The sequence below is a fragment of the Brachycentrus maculatus genome, unplaced genomic scaffold (genome assembly GCF_059751285.1).
Source record: "Brachycentrus maculatus isolate JH-2025_06_01 unplaced genomic scaffold, ASM5975128v1 h1tg000459l, whole genome shotgun sequence".
Taxonomy (NCBI): Eukaryota; Metazoa; Arthropoda; class Insecta; order Trichoptera; family Brachycentridae; genus Brachycentrus; species Brachycentrus maculatus.
The window spans coordinates 560,577-575,540 of NW_028281206.1; the positions used below are offsets into that span (position 1 = coordinate 560,577).

Here is a 14,964-nt window from a genome sequence, read left to right on the forward strand (position 1 = left end):
GTTGACAGGGCGAAGTGGACCTACTGTTAGAAATGGATGTATCAAGCTACCTGGTACGGAAAAGGCCGGGCGAAGAAGGTCCCGACATTCGAGGTGGGAATCCGGACGCTCTCATCGTCCACGCCATCAAGTCTACCAAAGGTACTTTCACCGTTCCAATTAGAGACACATCATCGCCTACTATCAAAGCCATCGGACGCTAAGCGTAGAGCGTTTTTCCATTATTTCAAAAGCATCTGTCAGGTAAGCAAACATGGTAGTGCAGTTTTTGGGATATTTTACTCACATACTTTACACATTTTGAACGGGAAAGGTATTTCTACCCGTGGGTCAATTGATTTGACGGGAAGGGTATTTTTACCTTCTGCGCCGGCTTCATTTCAAGGGCAGAAAAGAAGGAGTTATCCAATGTTTTTATTTAAATATTATATACCAATCTCTTTGTTAAGGTCGTAACTATATCGCTCACTCCTTTCAAGAACGTCATAAATAAAAAATCATAAATTTTTAGCTGTGCTCTTTTTATGTTTTCGGAATGCCCAGATAATGTACTATATCCCAGCAAAAGAGGCATATTTTTAACTTAATATTTACCCCCTACAGGGCAGAAAATGTTGTTTTTGCATTTTGAAGAAAAGGTATTGTTCAATTTTTTTTTTAAATATACTATTTATTTTTCAATTGGAGAAAAAACCTTCAGGTTTTACCTAAAAAGATCTGTTGCACAGTAAAAAGTTCAATAAGTGGCTTGATATTTATTTTTAATACATTGTATTATATTTTTAAACTTTAAAAACGTTCTTCTGAAAAATCTTTTTTTATTTTATTTATGACGTTCTTGAAAGGAGTGAGCGATATGTACACAATTATCAAACTGCGTCGCCAGCGGTCCACAAGCGTAGAAAAATACCCGTTCAAAATGTGTTAAGAATCAGGGCCAAGTTGACATTGCGTCAATCTAACACGGCGCCCTGTTATTGACGGCCCTCTAGATTACTCGATTTTGGTAATTTTTTAGCTAACATCCTTAGGTGCTGCATTTTATTAATTTATTACCCAAATACAGAATCATTATATGTATTTAGCGATGTACGATCGAATTCTAATCATGTTGCTTGATTTTGCTACACATTGTAGTAATGCATTTGATATTTTCTTTTAATGCTCCCTCCCACCATCAGACAAGGACACAAGTAAGTTTGGAAACCATCCATTATTAGCTACCCATCCTCCTTAAACGCTTGGTTTTAGATATTTTACAACCAAATCAATAATTATTATGAAAAATATCCATTTTAGGCAGCTTTAGCGGTACTGCAAATACACATCAATGGCTCAACTCGTAAAGCTGCTGATTCTCTCATTTCATCACATCCCATATCGCTCACTCCTTTCAAGAACGTCATAAATCAAAATTCGACAATTTTCAGTTGTGCATGTTTTCGGGATGCCCAGAAAATGTACTATATCCCAGCAAAAGAGGCATATTTTTAACTCAATATTTACCCGCTACAGGGCAGAAAGTGTTGTTCTTGCATTTTGAAGAAAAGGTATTGTTTAATTGTTTTTTTAAATGTACTATATATTTTTCAAATGGAGAAAAAACCTTCAGGTTTTACCTAAAAAGATCTGTTGCACAGTAAAAAGCTCAATAAGTGGCTTGATATTTATTTTTAATACATTGTATTATATTTTTAAACTTTAAAAACGTTTTCCTGAAAAATCAAGTTTTTTGATTTATGACGTTCTTGAAAAGAGTGAGCGATATGTTTAGCATTAGAAATTATATCTACCCTTGTTTTTTTGAAATTCAGGACTAAATAAGACAATTAGCACTTGAAAAAATGTAACAAAAATATTTTTAATTCAAGTTTTACTTGGCAAGTATGTAACATAAAATAATTTTCAAACAATCAATTTTTTATCAATTAATGAAATAAAAATATATATTTGAGATTTAGAGATCATTAAAAGGTGTTAATTTACATTAAAATAAAAAATTCCAGTGGTTATGGCATGTGTTACTCAATTGTGGGTGCTTTGCCAAAAAAAACTGACATAATTACAATCAAGCTTAATATGAAAATTTTAAATAATGAAATAGAGAATTAAAAACCTTATTCAATAATAATAATATTGGATTATTTATATTCTTCTTCTTCAAACCCTTATTCACACCCCAATGGTGCATAGGGCACTGCATCATATAAACGCACTGTTATCTTAATCGTTAACACACAAAGGATGGTGATCAGCCCTCCGCTTCAAGCACCAGTCCAGGGTAATATTGAATAAATATTAGAGTGAAAAAATCATTCAGGGATTATTTATATACTGCAATTTTTGTAAAAATTACCTTAAGGGCGCTTATAAAGACGTGAATGGTGATGTGATGATGATAATGATCAATAAAACATAAAACTTCTCAATCGGTCATATGTTGTAAGGAAAATAGGCGAGATTCAAGACGTCGTTAGGTCGTCATATAATTTAACTATGTATATAATTGCTTCAAGTTTACAACATCAAAAACCCAACAGCAAAATTATTGTCATTGTTGCGACAGGCGCCGTGGTGTAGTTGGGTAGACGCTCGACTGCAAATTTAGCGTCGTTGGTTAGATTCCCGCCAAATGAAAAACAAATTCAAGAAAGATTTATTATTAATTGGTCTGGGTGTTTGTGATGTATTTTTCACATTTACCTTCCCTATCCTATCTGCAAACAAGCTTCTAAAACGGAGGCATTGCGGGTTATTCCTTTAACCCTTTCCACTCTGACCATTTTTTCTCATAACTGATCAGCTACTCTGATCAAAAAAATGCGTCGTTTTTCTACTATTAAAATAAATATTTTAGTTCCCTAATTTTGGGACACTGTCTGGCAATTAGTATGACCATGTTAATTAAGATTAACTGTTTTTATCTGAAATATTTTTTGGTAGAATATACTTGGGTGATAGAGAAATCAGCGATTAAGTTATACCTGCGCCGGGCCAGACATTGTGGCCCACGGAGCTGCCTACTAGAATCATACGGGCCAGAATGTCTGGCCTACAGAGTGGTAAGAGTTAAGAAAAAAATGTCGAGCAATATGTGTTTCTCTTTGACGCAGGCAATGCTGACGTAATATTTTATTTCCTCGTAGATTTCTCGTATCAAGAAGCATTCCTAACGACGTACCGCACGTTTGTGTCTCCGACGGAGCTCATCGAAAAGCTGAACCGGCGCCACGCCTTCCTGGCGGGCCACAAGAAGCCCACCAAGGCCCGGGAGGTGCAGGCCCTACTCACCAGGGTGGTCGGAGACCTGACGTGAGTACCTACCCGTTCAGATACAAAACTTGTTAACATTCATTAACCACTTGACATATCGCTCACTCCTTTCAAGAACGTTATTAATTAAAAAATCGTCAATTATCCGTTGTGCATGTTTTCGGAATGCCCAGAAAATGTACTATATCCCAGCAAAAGAGGCATATTTTTAACTTAATATTTACATTTGTTTTTGCATTTTAAAGAAAACGTATTGTGTAATTATTTTTTTTTAATATACTAAATATTTTTCAGATGGAGAAAAAAACCTTCAGGTTTTACCTAAAAAGATCTGTTGCACAGTAAAAAGTTCAATAAATGGCTTGATATTTGTTTTTAATACATTGTATCATATTTTTAAACTTTAAAAACGTTCTACTGAAAAATCAAGTTTTTTTATTTATGACGTTCTTGAAAGGAGTGAGCGATATGTATTAAATGTTAAATCAAACACTGATTTTTTGAGTCTACTAAGTCAGTGTCCCGCAAACTTTTTCTATTCAAGGTACACCTACCAAATTAAGAAATTTTATAAGTGCATGTTTACCATATTATGGTAACGTATTTAACATTTTTTTTTTAATGTTATATATATTTTTTATTATTATTTTTATTATTTATACAAATATTTAATTTATTACTATTTCTGTAAGCCCAAGCCGCTCATTATTTGAGCCTACTTAACTGAGCACAGGGAATCAAAATTTGTAGCAATTGTGTTGTTTTCACAAAATAAGATTTTTTCCGCGGCACACCAACTAATCACCACGGTACACCAATATGCCGCGGCACACACGCGGCGGAACAATGTACTAAGTTGTGTTTTATTGTTTAAAAAAAAACTCATAATAATCAATTTTGTGACAATTGTTTCGCCTAGTTAAGGCATTTTCTAACGAATGGGGAGATTAAATGGACTGAATGTGCTTATGTAGCTTTATAATTCTAGGTACTTGGGTAATAGTTTTAACATGCGCAGTAATAATTTACGGGAGACAACAATAGATAATGGGGCATGTCAGTACGTATACCTTATATTCGTCTTCTTGTTTTTTTTTAAACAATAAAATACAACGTAGTAGATTGAAAAATCAGTGTTAATAAATTGTTTCGCCTTGTTAGGGCATTATCACTGCTGTTTGACTTGAATATTTAAAATATAGCTATTATTTTTTGATATCTCATCAAAGATGAAGAAGAATATGATGAGATATCAAAAAATAATATGAAAATAACTCCTGTAATTGGAGATAATCCAGATTTTGTGAACAAGTATTTGGACACACTCAAAATGTTGTAAAATATAGCTCATGGAGTTCTACAAATTAAACAATCAATATATAAATCACTAACATGAATTCTTTCTTCAATTTCCAGTATTGCGGAACTGGATGAGGAGATGTTGCAGCTGATAATGGACTTTGTGTATGGGCTGGTCAGCTCTGGCGACCTGGCCATGGCCAAGGCCTTAAGGGTCATAATCCTCGATAAGTACAAGGGAAAACAGCTTATGGTAATTATTTTTAAATCTCTATCGGGCATATGCACATCGCCTTTTAAATTGGACCCTCCACCCTTTGTACCCTACCCTTCGCAGGGGTGGGCAGAGAGAATAGAATGCCACACCGATCTGTCTTTGCACTTCATCATACATATTCTCACACATACGCACCGATTATTCTGACTCCTGACATGACGACTTTCAAGTATTGGAAACACTCAATCATTCCGAGTTTTCCTCGATCTTTCTCTGCTTCTATTACCAACCATATTCGCCTCATAAATTTGTTTAACTATCCTTTCTTCACTTATTCGATTCACATGCCCAAACCATCCCAACACACCTTGCTCAATTTGATGGATAATCCTTATCTCAGCTTTGCATTCTTTTTTAAATGACCATTCGAACATCAGTCATACAATGTTTACATATGATCAGAGGGGTGCATTCTATATAGGCAGAAAAGCATTGCCTATCCTGGACTCCTCGCTTTCTATATATAAACACGACCAGTGCCTACTGTGTCTTATCCATACCCAACCTTTTCACTGCCTACACCGGGGTACATCTAGAAAATTTGGTGATGGACTTACAATCTTGTATTTATTTAGATTGGCAGTGACAGGTATATTGAAAGCTTTTAAATGTAAATTCACAGTAAAATCGGGATACTATTTTATATTGTTTCACATTTTCAATCAATTTTGCAACTTAGTTAAAAAAAAAAATTGCTTAGCAAGAGCAGATATGTCAGGAAGCCTAGATGCTTCTGTATCAGATCTGGGCATGCGGTGGGACAGCTTTCAATATCTTTACCCAACCCTATTGCCTACTCTGATTAAAAACTCCGTGCACGCCACTGCATATGATATACACGATTTTATTATCTTAATGCGTCAAACATCGACCAGGCATCACACAACGCATGAAAAATATCATCTCTATAACTGTAGTAATCGGCTGGCCATGCCGTTGATAAATATTGACAAAATGGTTTTCCCCACCAGCAACACCAGCAGCAGCAGCAGTACCCGGCGGCGATGTCGTCCCGCCGCGACTCGGTGCTGGAGCAGAAGGCGGAGGCGGTGGCGGAGCAGATGACCCTGCTGGATGCGGAGCTGTTCACGCGCATCCCGGCGCCCGAGGCCCTGCTGTGGGCGCGCGACCAGTGCGAGGAGCGCAGCCCAAACCTCACCCGCTTCACCGAGCACTTCAACAAGATGAGCTACTGGTGGGTGCCCCGTACTCTATACCATGGGTGGCCAACGTTTTCAGTAGCCGGGCCAGATTTTAGAAATGAGATCTCCTACCGGGCCGTAAAACAAAATTAATTAAATTATTCAAAGCAAACAAGATTTGCTTTAAGATGTCTTCTCATTAGAAGACATCGCACAAATTTTGTTTTAAGTAAAATGTCGAGGGCACAACAGAAAAATAATCTGAAGTGTGGTTTTAGTCTTAAAATACAACCATAGATGGCAGTATAAGTGCCATTTTATAAATAAATGTCGCCAGGCTTCAGCTATAAGCGCGGCTGTTCATTTATGCCACGGGTGGCCAACATTTTCAGTAGCTGGGCCAGATTTTAGAAATGATATGAAATGATATATATATATATATATATATATATATATATATATATATATATATATATATATATATATATATATATATATATATATATATATATATATATATATATATATATATATATATATATATATATATCCTAACCTAACCTAACTTATCTAACCACAGGCCTACAACTTACTCTAATAATAATTATAAAAAACTTGATGAGCTATTGGTGGGCGCCCTCTTCTCCTTCTTGGCGCTGCGTCTACTATTTCGGATTATAAAGCTACGAAAGGCTGCCAATTGCATAATCTGTTTAATCACAGACCTACAACTCTTATAATTTTTATTATTCAGAGAAATATTTGTGTTTTTATTATTTACAAAATTAATTCAATTTCATACTATTTTAGTGAGCCTCACGCGACACTAACCATAGGACCACAATCCGATACTAACCGACATTGTTCCCGTTTGTTCAGGGCGCGATCCCGCATCCTGGAGCAGGAGGAGGCCAAGGAGCGGGAGAAGTACGTGAGCAAGTTCATCAAGGTGATGAAGCACCTGCGCAAGATGAACAACTTCAACTCCTACCTGGCGCTGCTGTCCGCGCTGGACTCGGCGCCCATCCGCCGCCTCGAGTGGCAGAAGCACATCACCGACGGCCTCAAGGAGTACTGCGCGCTCATCGACTCCAGCTCCAGCTTCCGCGCCTACCGCCAGGCGCTGGCCGAGACGCAGCCCCCCTGTATACCCTACATGTGAGTGTCCCACTAGTAATCATGTCTATCTGCCAAGTGATGTTTCCAAACTTGCAGACTCCAAGTCATGCCGATTGCTACAGTCCGACGAATTAAGTATCTTACAACATTTTCAGTGTGTCCAAATACTTGTTCACAAAATCTGGATTATCTCCAATTACAGGAGTTATTTTCATATAATATGAACCCTACATGTGAGTGTGTCTCACTAGTAAACATGTCTATCTGGAAAGTGATGTTTCCAAACTCGCAGACTCCAAGTCATGCCGACTGTCCACAACTCAGTAGTGTCAAGGCAAAGGGGTATATCTGTCTCAGACCAAATTTTACAGGAGTGCAAAAACAAACTTGTGAAATTAAATAACTCATTTGTTTTATGTATTTTTATATGTACATATTTTAATAAACCTAAATAAGTATTGCAACTACAGCTATATCCTTTTGCCAGGTTATGGAATACACTATTTTAGACATATTGTGGAAAAAACGTAGAAAATGAAAAATTTGACAGATATACCCCTTTGAAATTACACTACCGAACTGTGGGTGTGTGTCCCTGGAAGATGAGTCTGATGAGTACTGCTTGATCTTTGGCTACCAAAATCCGATGTATCGCCTTTCGGTACTCTAGCAAAAAATACCAGATCCATCAGATCTGACATATCATGATTTATAAAAGAATCAGATTCATTTTGGATAGTATGAAAAGGTGGGGAGTGACCGGAGTCATTTCGTCGTAACGTAACACGTTACGATGCGAGCATTCGTACAGTCAGTACAGCGTTCCGAGTGCTCCATCCGAAGTCGGATGCTCGCCGCGAATGTTACATTATGACAAAATGTGGAGGTCAGTCCCTGCCTTTATGGATTACTTTTTAATTATTTGCATTTAAACTGCGGTATTTCTAGCATAGTAACCCCAAAAGTCCTGGTAGCCAAAGGGTTACAGTCAATCTCGAGCCTTTCTGAATGACCCTCCGTTCTGAGGGATTTGTTTAGAATGCTAGGTTGGTTTAATTAAGATATGGAATGCCTCGTTTCAGTGGTTTGGTCCTGCAAGACCTGACGTTTGTGCACATTGGCAACTCGGACCTGCTGCCCGACGGCAGCGTGAACTTCTCCAAGAGATGGCAGCAGTACCACATCCTGGAAAACATGAAGCGCTTTAGCAAACCGTGAGTACTTCCACTATATATGCTTTGCTTCTTCTTCTTTTTGTAGATCCTAGGGATCTGTTTGTGCCTCCGCATGTCGCTCTTGGGATGTTGACTCCCAGCTGTCTTTCCATCTTTTCGGAGGTCTGCCTGGGGGTCTGCGTCCTTCAGGGTTACCTTGAAGGGCGATACGTGGAAGTCTGTCTTCTGACATTCTGTTTATATGTTCATTCCAGTATCGCCTTCGTTGTCGTCCGCACCTCACAATATCCTCCGTCTTACACATGCTCCGGATATCGGTATTTCTTACTCGGTCTCGCAATGTGTTTCCAGTTATGGATCGGAGAGTCTTCATCTCGGAGGTTCGAAGTCGAGATTTTTTGTTTTGGAAGTATCAGCTCTTGCCTCAATCCCATAAGTGGCTATTGGTCGAACACATGTTTTGTATATTTTCATTTTACTTTCTGTTCTCATGTGTTTGTTCCTCCACACCGAATTTCTGAGGCATCCAGATATTACTGCAGCCTTGTTTATTTGTTTCTGAGTATACTATATGCTTTGCATCTTTATTAATTCAGCCAGTAGCAGCATACATTACCATGTGAACTAAGCCTAAGTATAGAAATGAAACACTTTTATAAGACCGCTTTTGAGTTTATTAATGTAAACACAATTAGTTTCGAGAACTATGTCATCAAATTATCACGAAATGTTCTCATCAACAGGTGATAATACAAACTAAAAACAGTTCTGTTGTTCTCAAAACCAGTTGTATTTACAATAATTATTTCAGAAATGAACCTTTACAAGTGTTTTATTTTTATATTCAAATCATTGTGCTATTCCACAAAGTTTAGGCCAATAAATAAAGAATTTTACTAAAAATACCTGATTTTTATTATGACAAATGAGATAGTTTGGACACGTGGAACAAATGATTGAAGAAAAAATAATAAAACCCTTATCCGCACCCCAATGGTGCATAGGGCACTGCTTCATATGAACACAGTGTTATCTTGATCGTTTACACACGAAGGAAAGGTGATCAGCCCTCCGCTTCAGGTACCAGTCCAGGGTAATATTGAATAAATATTACAGTGAAAAAATCACTTATATTTATTTGACCCCCCTGGGAATCGAACTTGGGACCTCCAGAACGGTAGCCGAGCGTGCTGACCATTACACTACAGAGGCGGACAAAGGCGGAAGAAAAAATAGTATAACAAATATGTGAAGTGAATATATGTAGTGGAGGATGCCTGACAAAAACTAGAACTACCATCATGTACAGACACTGGCCAGAGTCAAGGCATCCAAGTGTAGTTCTTGGCGAATGGACTCGGTGGTGGGTCTAGCTGTCCATGAAATTCGGAGCATGCGCCTTCAACACCACATTTTGAAAGCGTCAATTTTTCTCCTTTCTGCTGCTTTTATGGTCCATGTTCCAGCAGCATAGAGAAAAATGGAGTGGACCAAACTCCCGACAACCTGTATCTTGGTGTTGTTACTAATATTGTTTATTTTGTTTGCAGGCAATACACCTTCAAGAAGAACGAGCGTATCATGGCCATGTTCAACGGGTTCGACGACGTGCTGAACGAGGAGGCCATGTGGCAGATATCCGAGTCCATCAAGCCGCGCGGGGGCAAGAAGACCACGGCCGCATAGCAGGGCGTCCGGCGCCGGAAACGGGGTCAGTTGGCAAATCAAGTACAGTTATCACAGGGAGGGTCACATCCCTAGTATACATATATATTGGCCATCAAAACCAGAATCAACTTCACACTATTTGGAGTGTGACTAAATCTGGGTTTTTTCCGCTTAGGAGTTATTTATATTGATATCTCAACATAGATGAAGAAGAATATGGAAGTCTGGGTATTCACAGGGCCTACGACTTTTCGTAGGCTGGTTTCAGTAATCACTTTATACACGTGTCACATTCATCATTCTACCCATGATTGACACCACACTACTCAAATTTCGGAAGTTGTATTTATCCTTCAATTCACACCTTCTTTAACTTGCGAGTTCTTGACACCATCTATGGTTGAGTTGAGTAAGTTTTTTTTTTTATTTAGCTGAGACCTTCATGAAATGTATGAAAGCTTCTTCTTGAATTATTTTACATACTAGGACACTCTTCAAAAATACAATTTCTTAATTTTTATTGAACTTATATTTTGGTGATTGTTAATCATGGGTAGAAAGGTGAATGTTACACGTGTATAAAATGATCACTTGAACCAGCCTATGATAGGTCATAAGCCCTGTAAATACCTAGACTTCCATATTCTTATTCATATTTTTAGATGTAAATTTTAAAAAGATTACTCCGAGTGAACAAATCCAGATTAGTGGAAAATAGAAAGAAAAAAGGGTTTAATTCCCGGCAATTGTAAAATTAATTCAAGAAATATTTATTTTCAATAAGTCTCGGTGTTTGTGATGTATTTTTCACATTTACCTTCCCTTCCTCACTATCCTACCTGCAGACAAGCCTTTAAAATAGAGGCTTTGCGTGCTATTCCTTAAAACACATTAAAAATGTAATGAGCAGAATTTGAACAATTTCATTAATTGATTCGGCAGTCACTTTGTGGTAAAATGTATCCATTTTTAATTAATGTTTTACTTACTAAATACCACTATTTCTTAAAATCTACTGTGACACGTGTTTCGATGCATTCCGCATCATTTTCAAACACTGTAACATACATACGGTGTTTGAAAATTATGCGAAATGTATCAAAACACGTGTCACGGTAGATTTTAAGAAAAAGTGGTATTTACTAAGTAAAACATTATTTAAAAATGGATAGAATTTGAACAGTCTAATTCACAATTGTTCTTTTTTTCTTTTCAGGATATTTGAAATCTGTGTGACGCATCAAATCGTTCATCAATTTTCTTCTTCATACAACTTCGTTCATCGTCGCTCCTTGTTGAAAAGCAATGCCAAAAATCTTCCCCTTTCGCCAAATCGGTCCACCCTTCGTAATGTACATATCAACCCCCTGGCCGCTGTGTCCACATACCCAGTATCGCACCGACCGCCAGACTTGTGAAGGCTTCTCTGGCAAACACAGATATCTTGTGACACCTACCCTCAAAGGATATGTAAATAGTTTATGGTGAATAGAATTTTGTAATATTGTCTAATGAGATGTAAACAACATCAGGTGGTATTTAAGCTCTTGAGGTGGTATTTTATGAAAATGGCGCTATATAAGTTATCCAAATTTATTATAATTATTATTATCAATTTCCCTCCATACATATTATAGACCATCGATACTCAACCTGCGGCCCGCCAAGCTTTTTATGTGTGGCCCTAAACACATTTATTATTAGGAGCATGATTTTAAAAAATCTGGCTTTCTAAATTTCGTACATTCGTTTCAACTTTGATGCACAAATAGTAGCATCTGAAAAGTGTTGTCATTATGGTCCACATCATATCTAGTATAAGAGTGTTGCTATTGAACATGCTAGATTTATTCTCAAAAACAAATATTTGACAGACAAAAATACGCGCGCAAATAATTTTGGTTGTGGAACAGTATGCTGATAGGCGATGTGTTCTATAATTATTTTGTTTTAGTTTATAATTTTGTATCTTAAAATTGTTTTCTAAATGGGGGGGGGGGGGGTGTTTCATGATTTGTTTTGTCATACCAGTATAGTTGACAGTTGACATATATTCTTCAAAAATATATGTCAACTTCAAAAATATATGGCCCGAAGAAAAAAAAGGTTGAGTACCATTGATATAGAAGAAGATTTCAATAGACAATTCACTTCTGTATTATGATTATCTATTCGTGCATACCACTGGTAACATATCGTTTGAGGTTAGGCACTATATCTCCTAGCCGAGTGCTTTAAATGTGACATTGGCACACTGCTGTGTTTGTTGCCAATGTCCCCGCATATACCGTGAGATTAGAAAGTTATTTTGTCTGTAAATAACGAATTGTATTAATTAACTTATTCATTTTGTGCGTCTAAAGAATTGTGATGTTTTTATATTGGGCCTAATTTTGTGCCTGCTTAAATTAACGAGATTTCATAATTCAATGTGAAATAATGATATTTAATGATTACTATGTTGCAATATATAAAAAAAATATCACAAAGTATAATTTTTGACTAGCGTGATATATATAGATTTTTTTTTTTTAATATTAATTTTGTTACTGCATTAGCTCTTTTCAGTATTAGCACAAGGACAATTAATATGACATTCCACTAAACTGCGTCAGTAATGGCTTCGTGTAAATAAGCTGTGACAGTGACAGTCCTCTGCATAATTTTGCGACACAATCCAATCAACTAACACTTTGTGAGTTCTGACCCATAAATGTAATATTTTGTGTTAATATTTTCACTGGCAACACAAACAATAACCACCAAAGTGAGTACACTAAAAAATGTTCAAATATATATTCAAACTTGCGTGTGAATGTGACACCGAGCGTTTTTGCCTTGAATTTTCACTCATGAATTACATGAAATTATAGTAACTTTAAACGTAAAGAGTAAATCCACTCTTGAGTAGGCATAGGCTATGAAACTTAAAGAGTTGAAGCCTGAGTAGGGTCATGATAAGCGGTGTTGCATAAGCCGTAGTTAGATTTCAGAGTCACTTGGACGTTAGGTAATTTTTTTTAAAAATGTGATACCTCGCAATAGATTTATTTTTGGTGTGTTTTGTAATTGTCCTTGTGCCGCATTATACTTATTCAATACTCAAATTTTCTAAATGCAGAAATAATGAGATTTTTCAAGAATTTTTTAAATTTTATATTTTGCTCACTGCTTTCAAGAACGTCATAAATAAAAAAAAAATTTCAGGAGAACGTTTTTAAAGTTTAATAATATAATACAATGTATTAAAAATAAATATCAAGCCACCTATTGAACTTTTTACTGTGCAACAAATCTTTTTAGGTAAAACATGAAGGTTTTTTCTCTATTTGAAAAATATTTAGTATATTTAAAAATATAATTAAATAATATCTTTTCTTCAAAATGCAAAAACAACACTTTCTGCCCTGTAGCGGGTAAATATTAAGTTAAAAATATGCCGCTTTTGCTGGGATATAGTACATTTTCTGGGCATTCCGAAAACATGCACTACTGAAAATTGACGATTTTTGATTTATGACGTTCTTGAAAGGAGTGAGTGATTTGTCACCAAGAATTTTTTCAATATTTGATTTTTTTAGACTTTTTTTGAGTCTATATTGCAATATCTTTTTTTTTAAATGTCAATATGTTTATTTGCTTTCAGCCTTGCATGTTTTTTGCCAATAGTATCCAATTTTATTTTCACAAATTTATTTATTTGTATTTCAATTATTTGTACATAAACATAGCAAAATATTTTAGCATTTAAATCGAAATGTTTGAATAGAGTTAATTCCAGCAATTATTTTAATTATTTAATTGAAAATGGGCAAATGTTTTTGTAATTCAATTCATCGCAAAATGTAAAGAATAATTTTAATTTTGTATTTATGTCCATAAAAGTATTTATCAATGTCTTCTTCATCACTATTGAGGCCTGATTACGCCTTTTGACTAAATATCACAATGAATTTACATTACATTGTATATTAGTATCGAGTTACCAATATTTTAGGTTAAGTTTATTTAAATAAATCAAGTTATGTACCTATTTTATCCAGTGCTTTCTAGATATATGTGGTATTTTTTAATTTCTATTTGCCAATGTTTCGATGCCAATCAAGGTGATGTAACAAATATCATGTGTCAATATTCAAATTTGTTTAATATTTTCATAAGAATACTGGAATTACTGAGATTTTAAACACAAATGTAATACAATGCGTGTCTTGCAATGTTTTTATGGTTACTTTATGACATTTTTGATGCCCATTCCATGATAAGATGTCTTTTTTGAACTATGCTGAAATTTGTCAGTGAAATATTTCATAAATTAATCCGAATTGTGTATATTCTGGCAGTAATAAATAAACAACATTGTCAGAAGATATCTCATTCTCTTTATGGACCAGCAATTGGAGAGTGTGGCCATTTTTATTGTTCACTGCAAATTGGTGTGATGTTATTTAACTATCTAGGAGGCACTGTTTTATTTGTAAAACTTTAAACAATTATTGTCTATGGTTTTGAGTCGGTTGTGCATTAAATGCTGGTTGTCGACACAATGCATCAGTTTGTATAGAAGTTGTAACTTGTAATTATAATTATGTTAAAACTGAGAATCATAAACTTGACTGTATGAAATATATTGTAAAGTAATTGTATAATTATTTTGCCATTTTGAATAATCGTAAATACACATTATCGTTAGTGGTGCATACCATGTTTGCCCTCACGCTATGTTACGTACATTTTAAATACTTAGAACAAAATTATTTCTAGTGGAATGCGTAGTATCGTAGACGTAGATTAATAAACCATTACACACCATGTATGATTTATCATCATATTTATTATTATTTTGTATGTTTGAGATTACAATTTATTTATCTGTATTATTTTATGGTTTACACACTTTTATATTTATGTTTTTTTTTTTAATAAAGATTAATTATTATAATTTGAGTGTTATTTTATTATTTATTTTTATCGTTTGAGGTTGATTCATTCACGCACACCTTCCTACTTA

The 14,964-nt window shown here is 35.5% G+C and overlaps 1 protein-coding gene across 9 annotated transcripts in view; it reads left to right on the forward strand.

Moving 5' to 3' along the window:
* C3G (C3G guanyl-nucleotide exchange factor) overlaps positions 1-11,817 on the forward strand; it is a 176,725-nt gene extending 164,908 nt beyond the window's left edge. For all 9 annotated transcript variants that reach the window (XM_088271745.1, XM_088271746.1, XM_088271740.1 and 6 more), the window contains 8 exons: positions 9-141; positions 3,147-3,312; positions 4,690-4,825; positions 5,821-6,044; positions 6,871-7,149; positions 8,193-8,324; positions 9,836-9,996; positions 11,170-11,817. In XM_088271745.1, the coding sequence (XP_088127871.1) occupies positions 9-141; positions 3,147-3,312; positions 4,690-4,825; positions 5,821-6,044; positions 6,871-7,149; positions 8,193-8,324; positions 9,836-9,971 (1,206 nt within the window). In that variant the 3' untranslated portion in view covers positions 9,972-9,996; positions 11,170-11,817. The remainder of the gene's footprint in view (positions 1-8; positions 142-3,146; positions 3,313-4,689; positions 4,826-5,820; positions 6,045-6,870; positions 7,150-8,192; positions 8,325-9,835; positions 9,997-11,169) is intronic.
* The last annotated feature ends 3,147 nt before the right edge of the window (positions 11,818-14,964 follow it).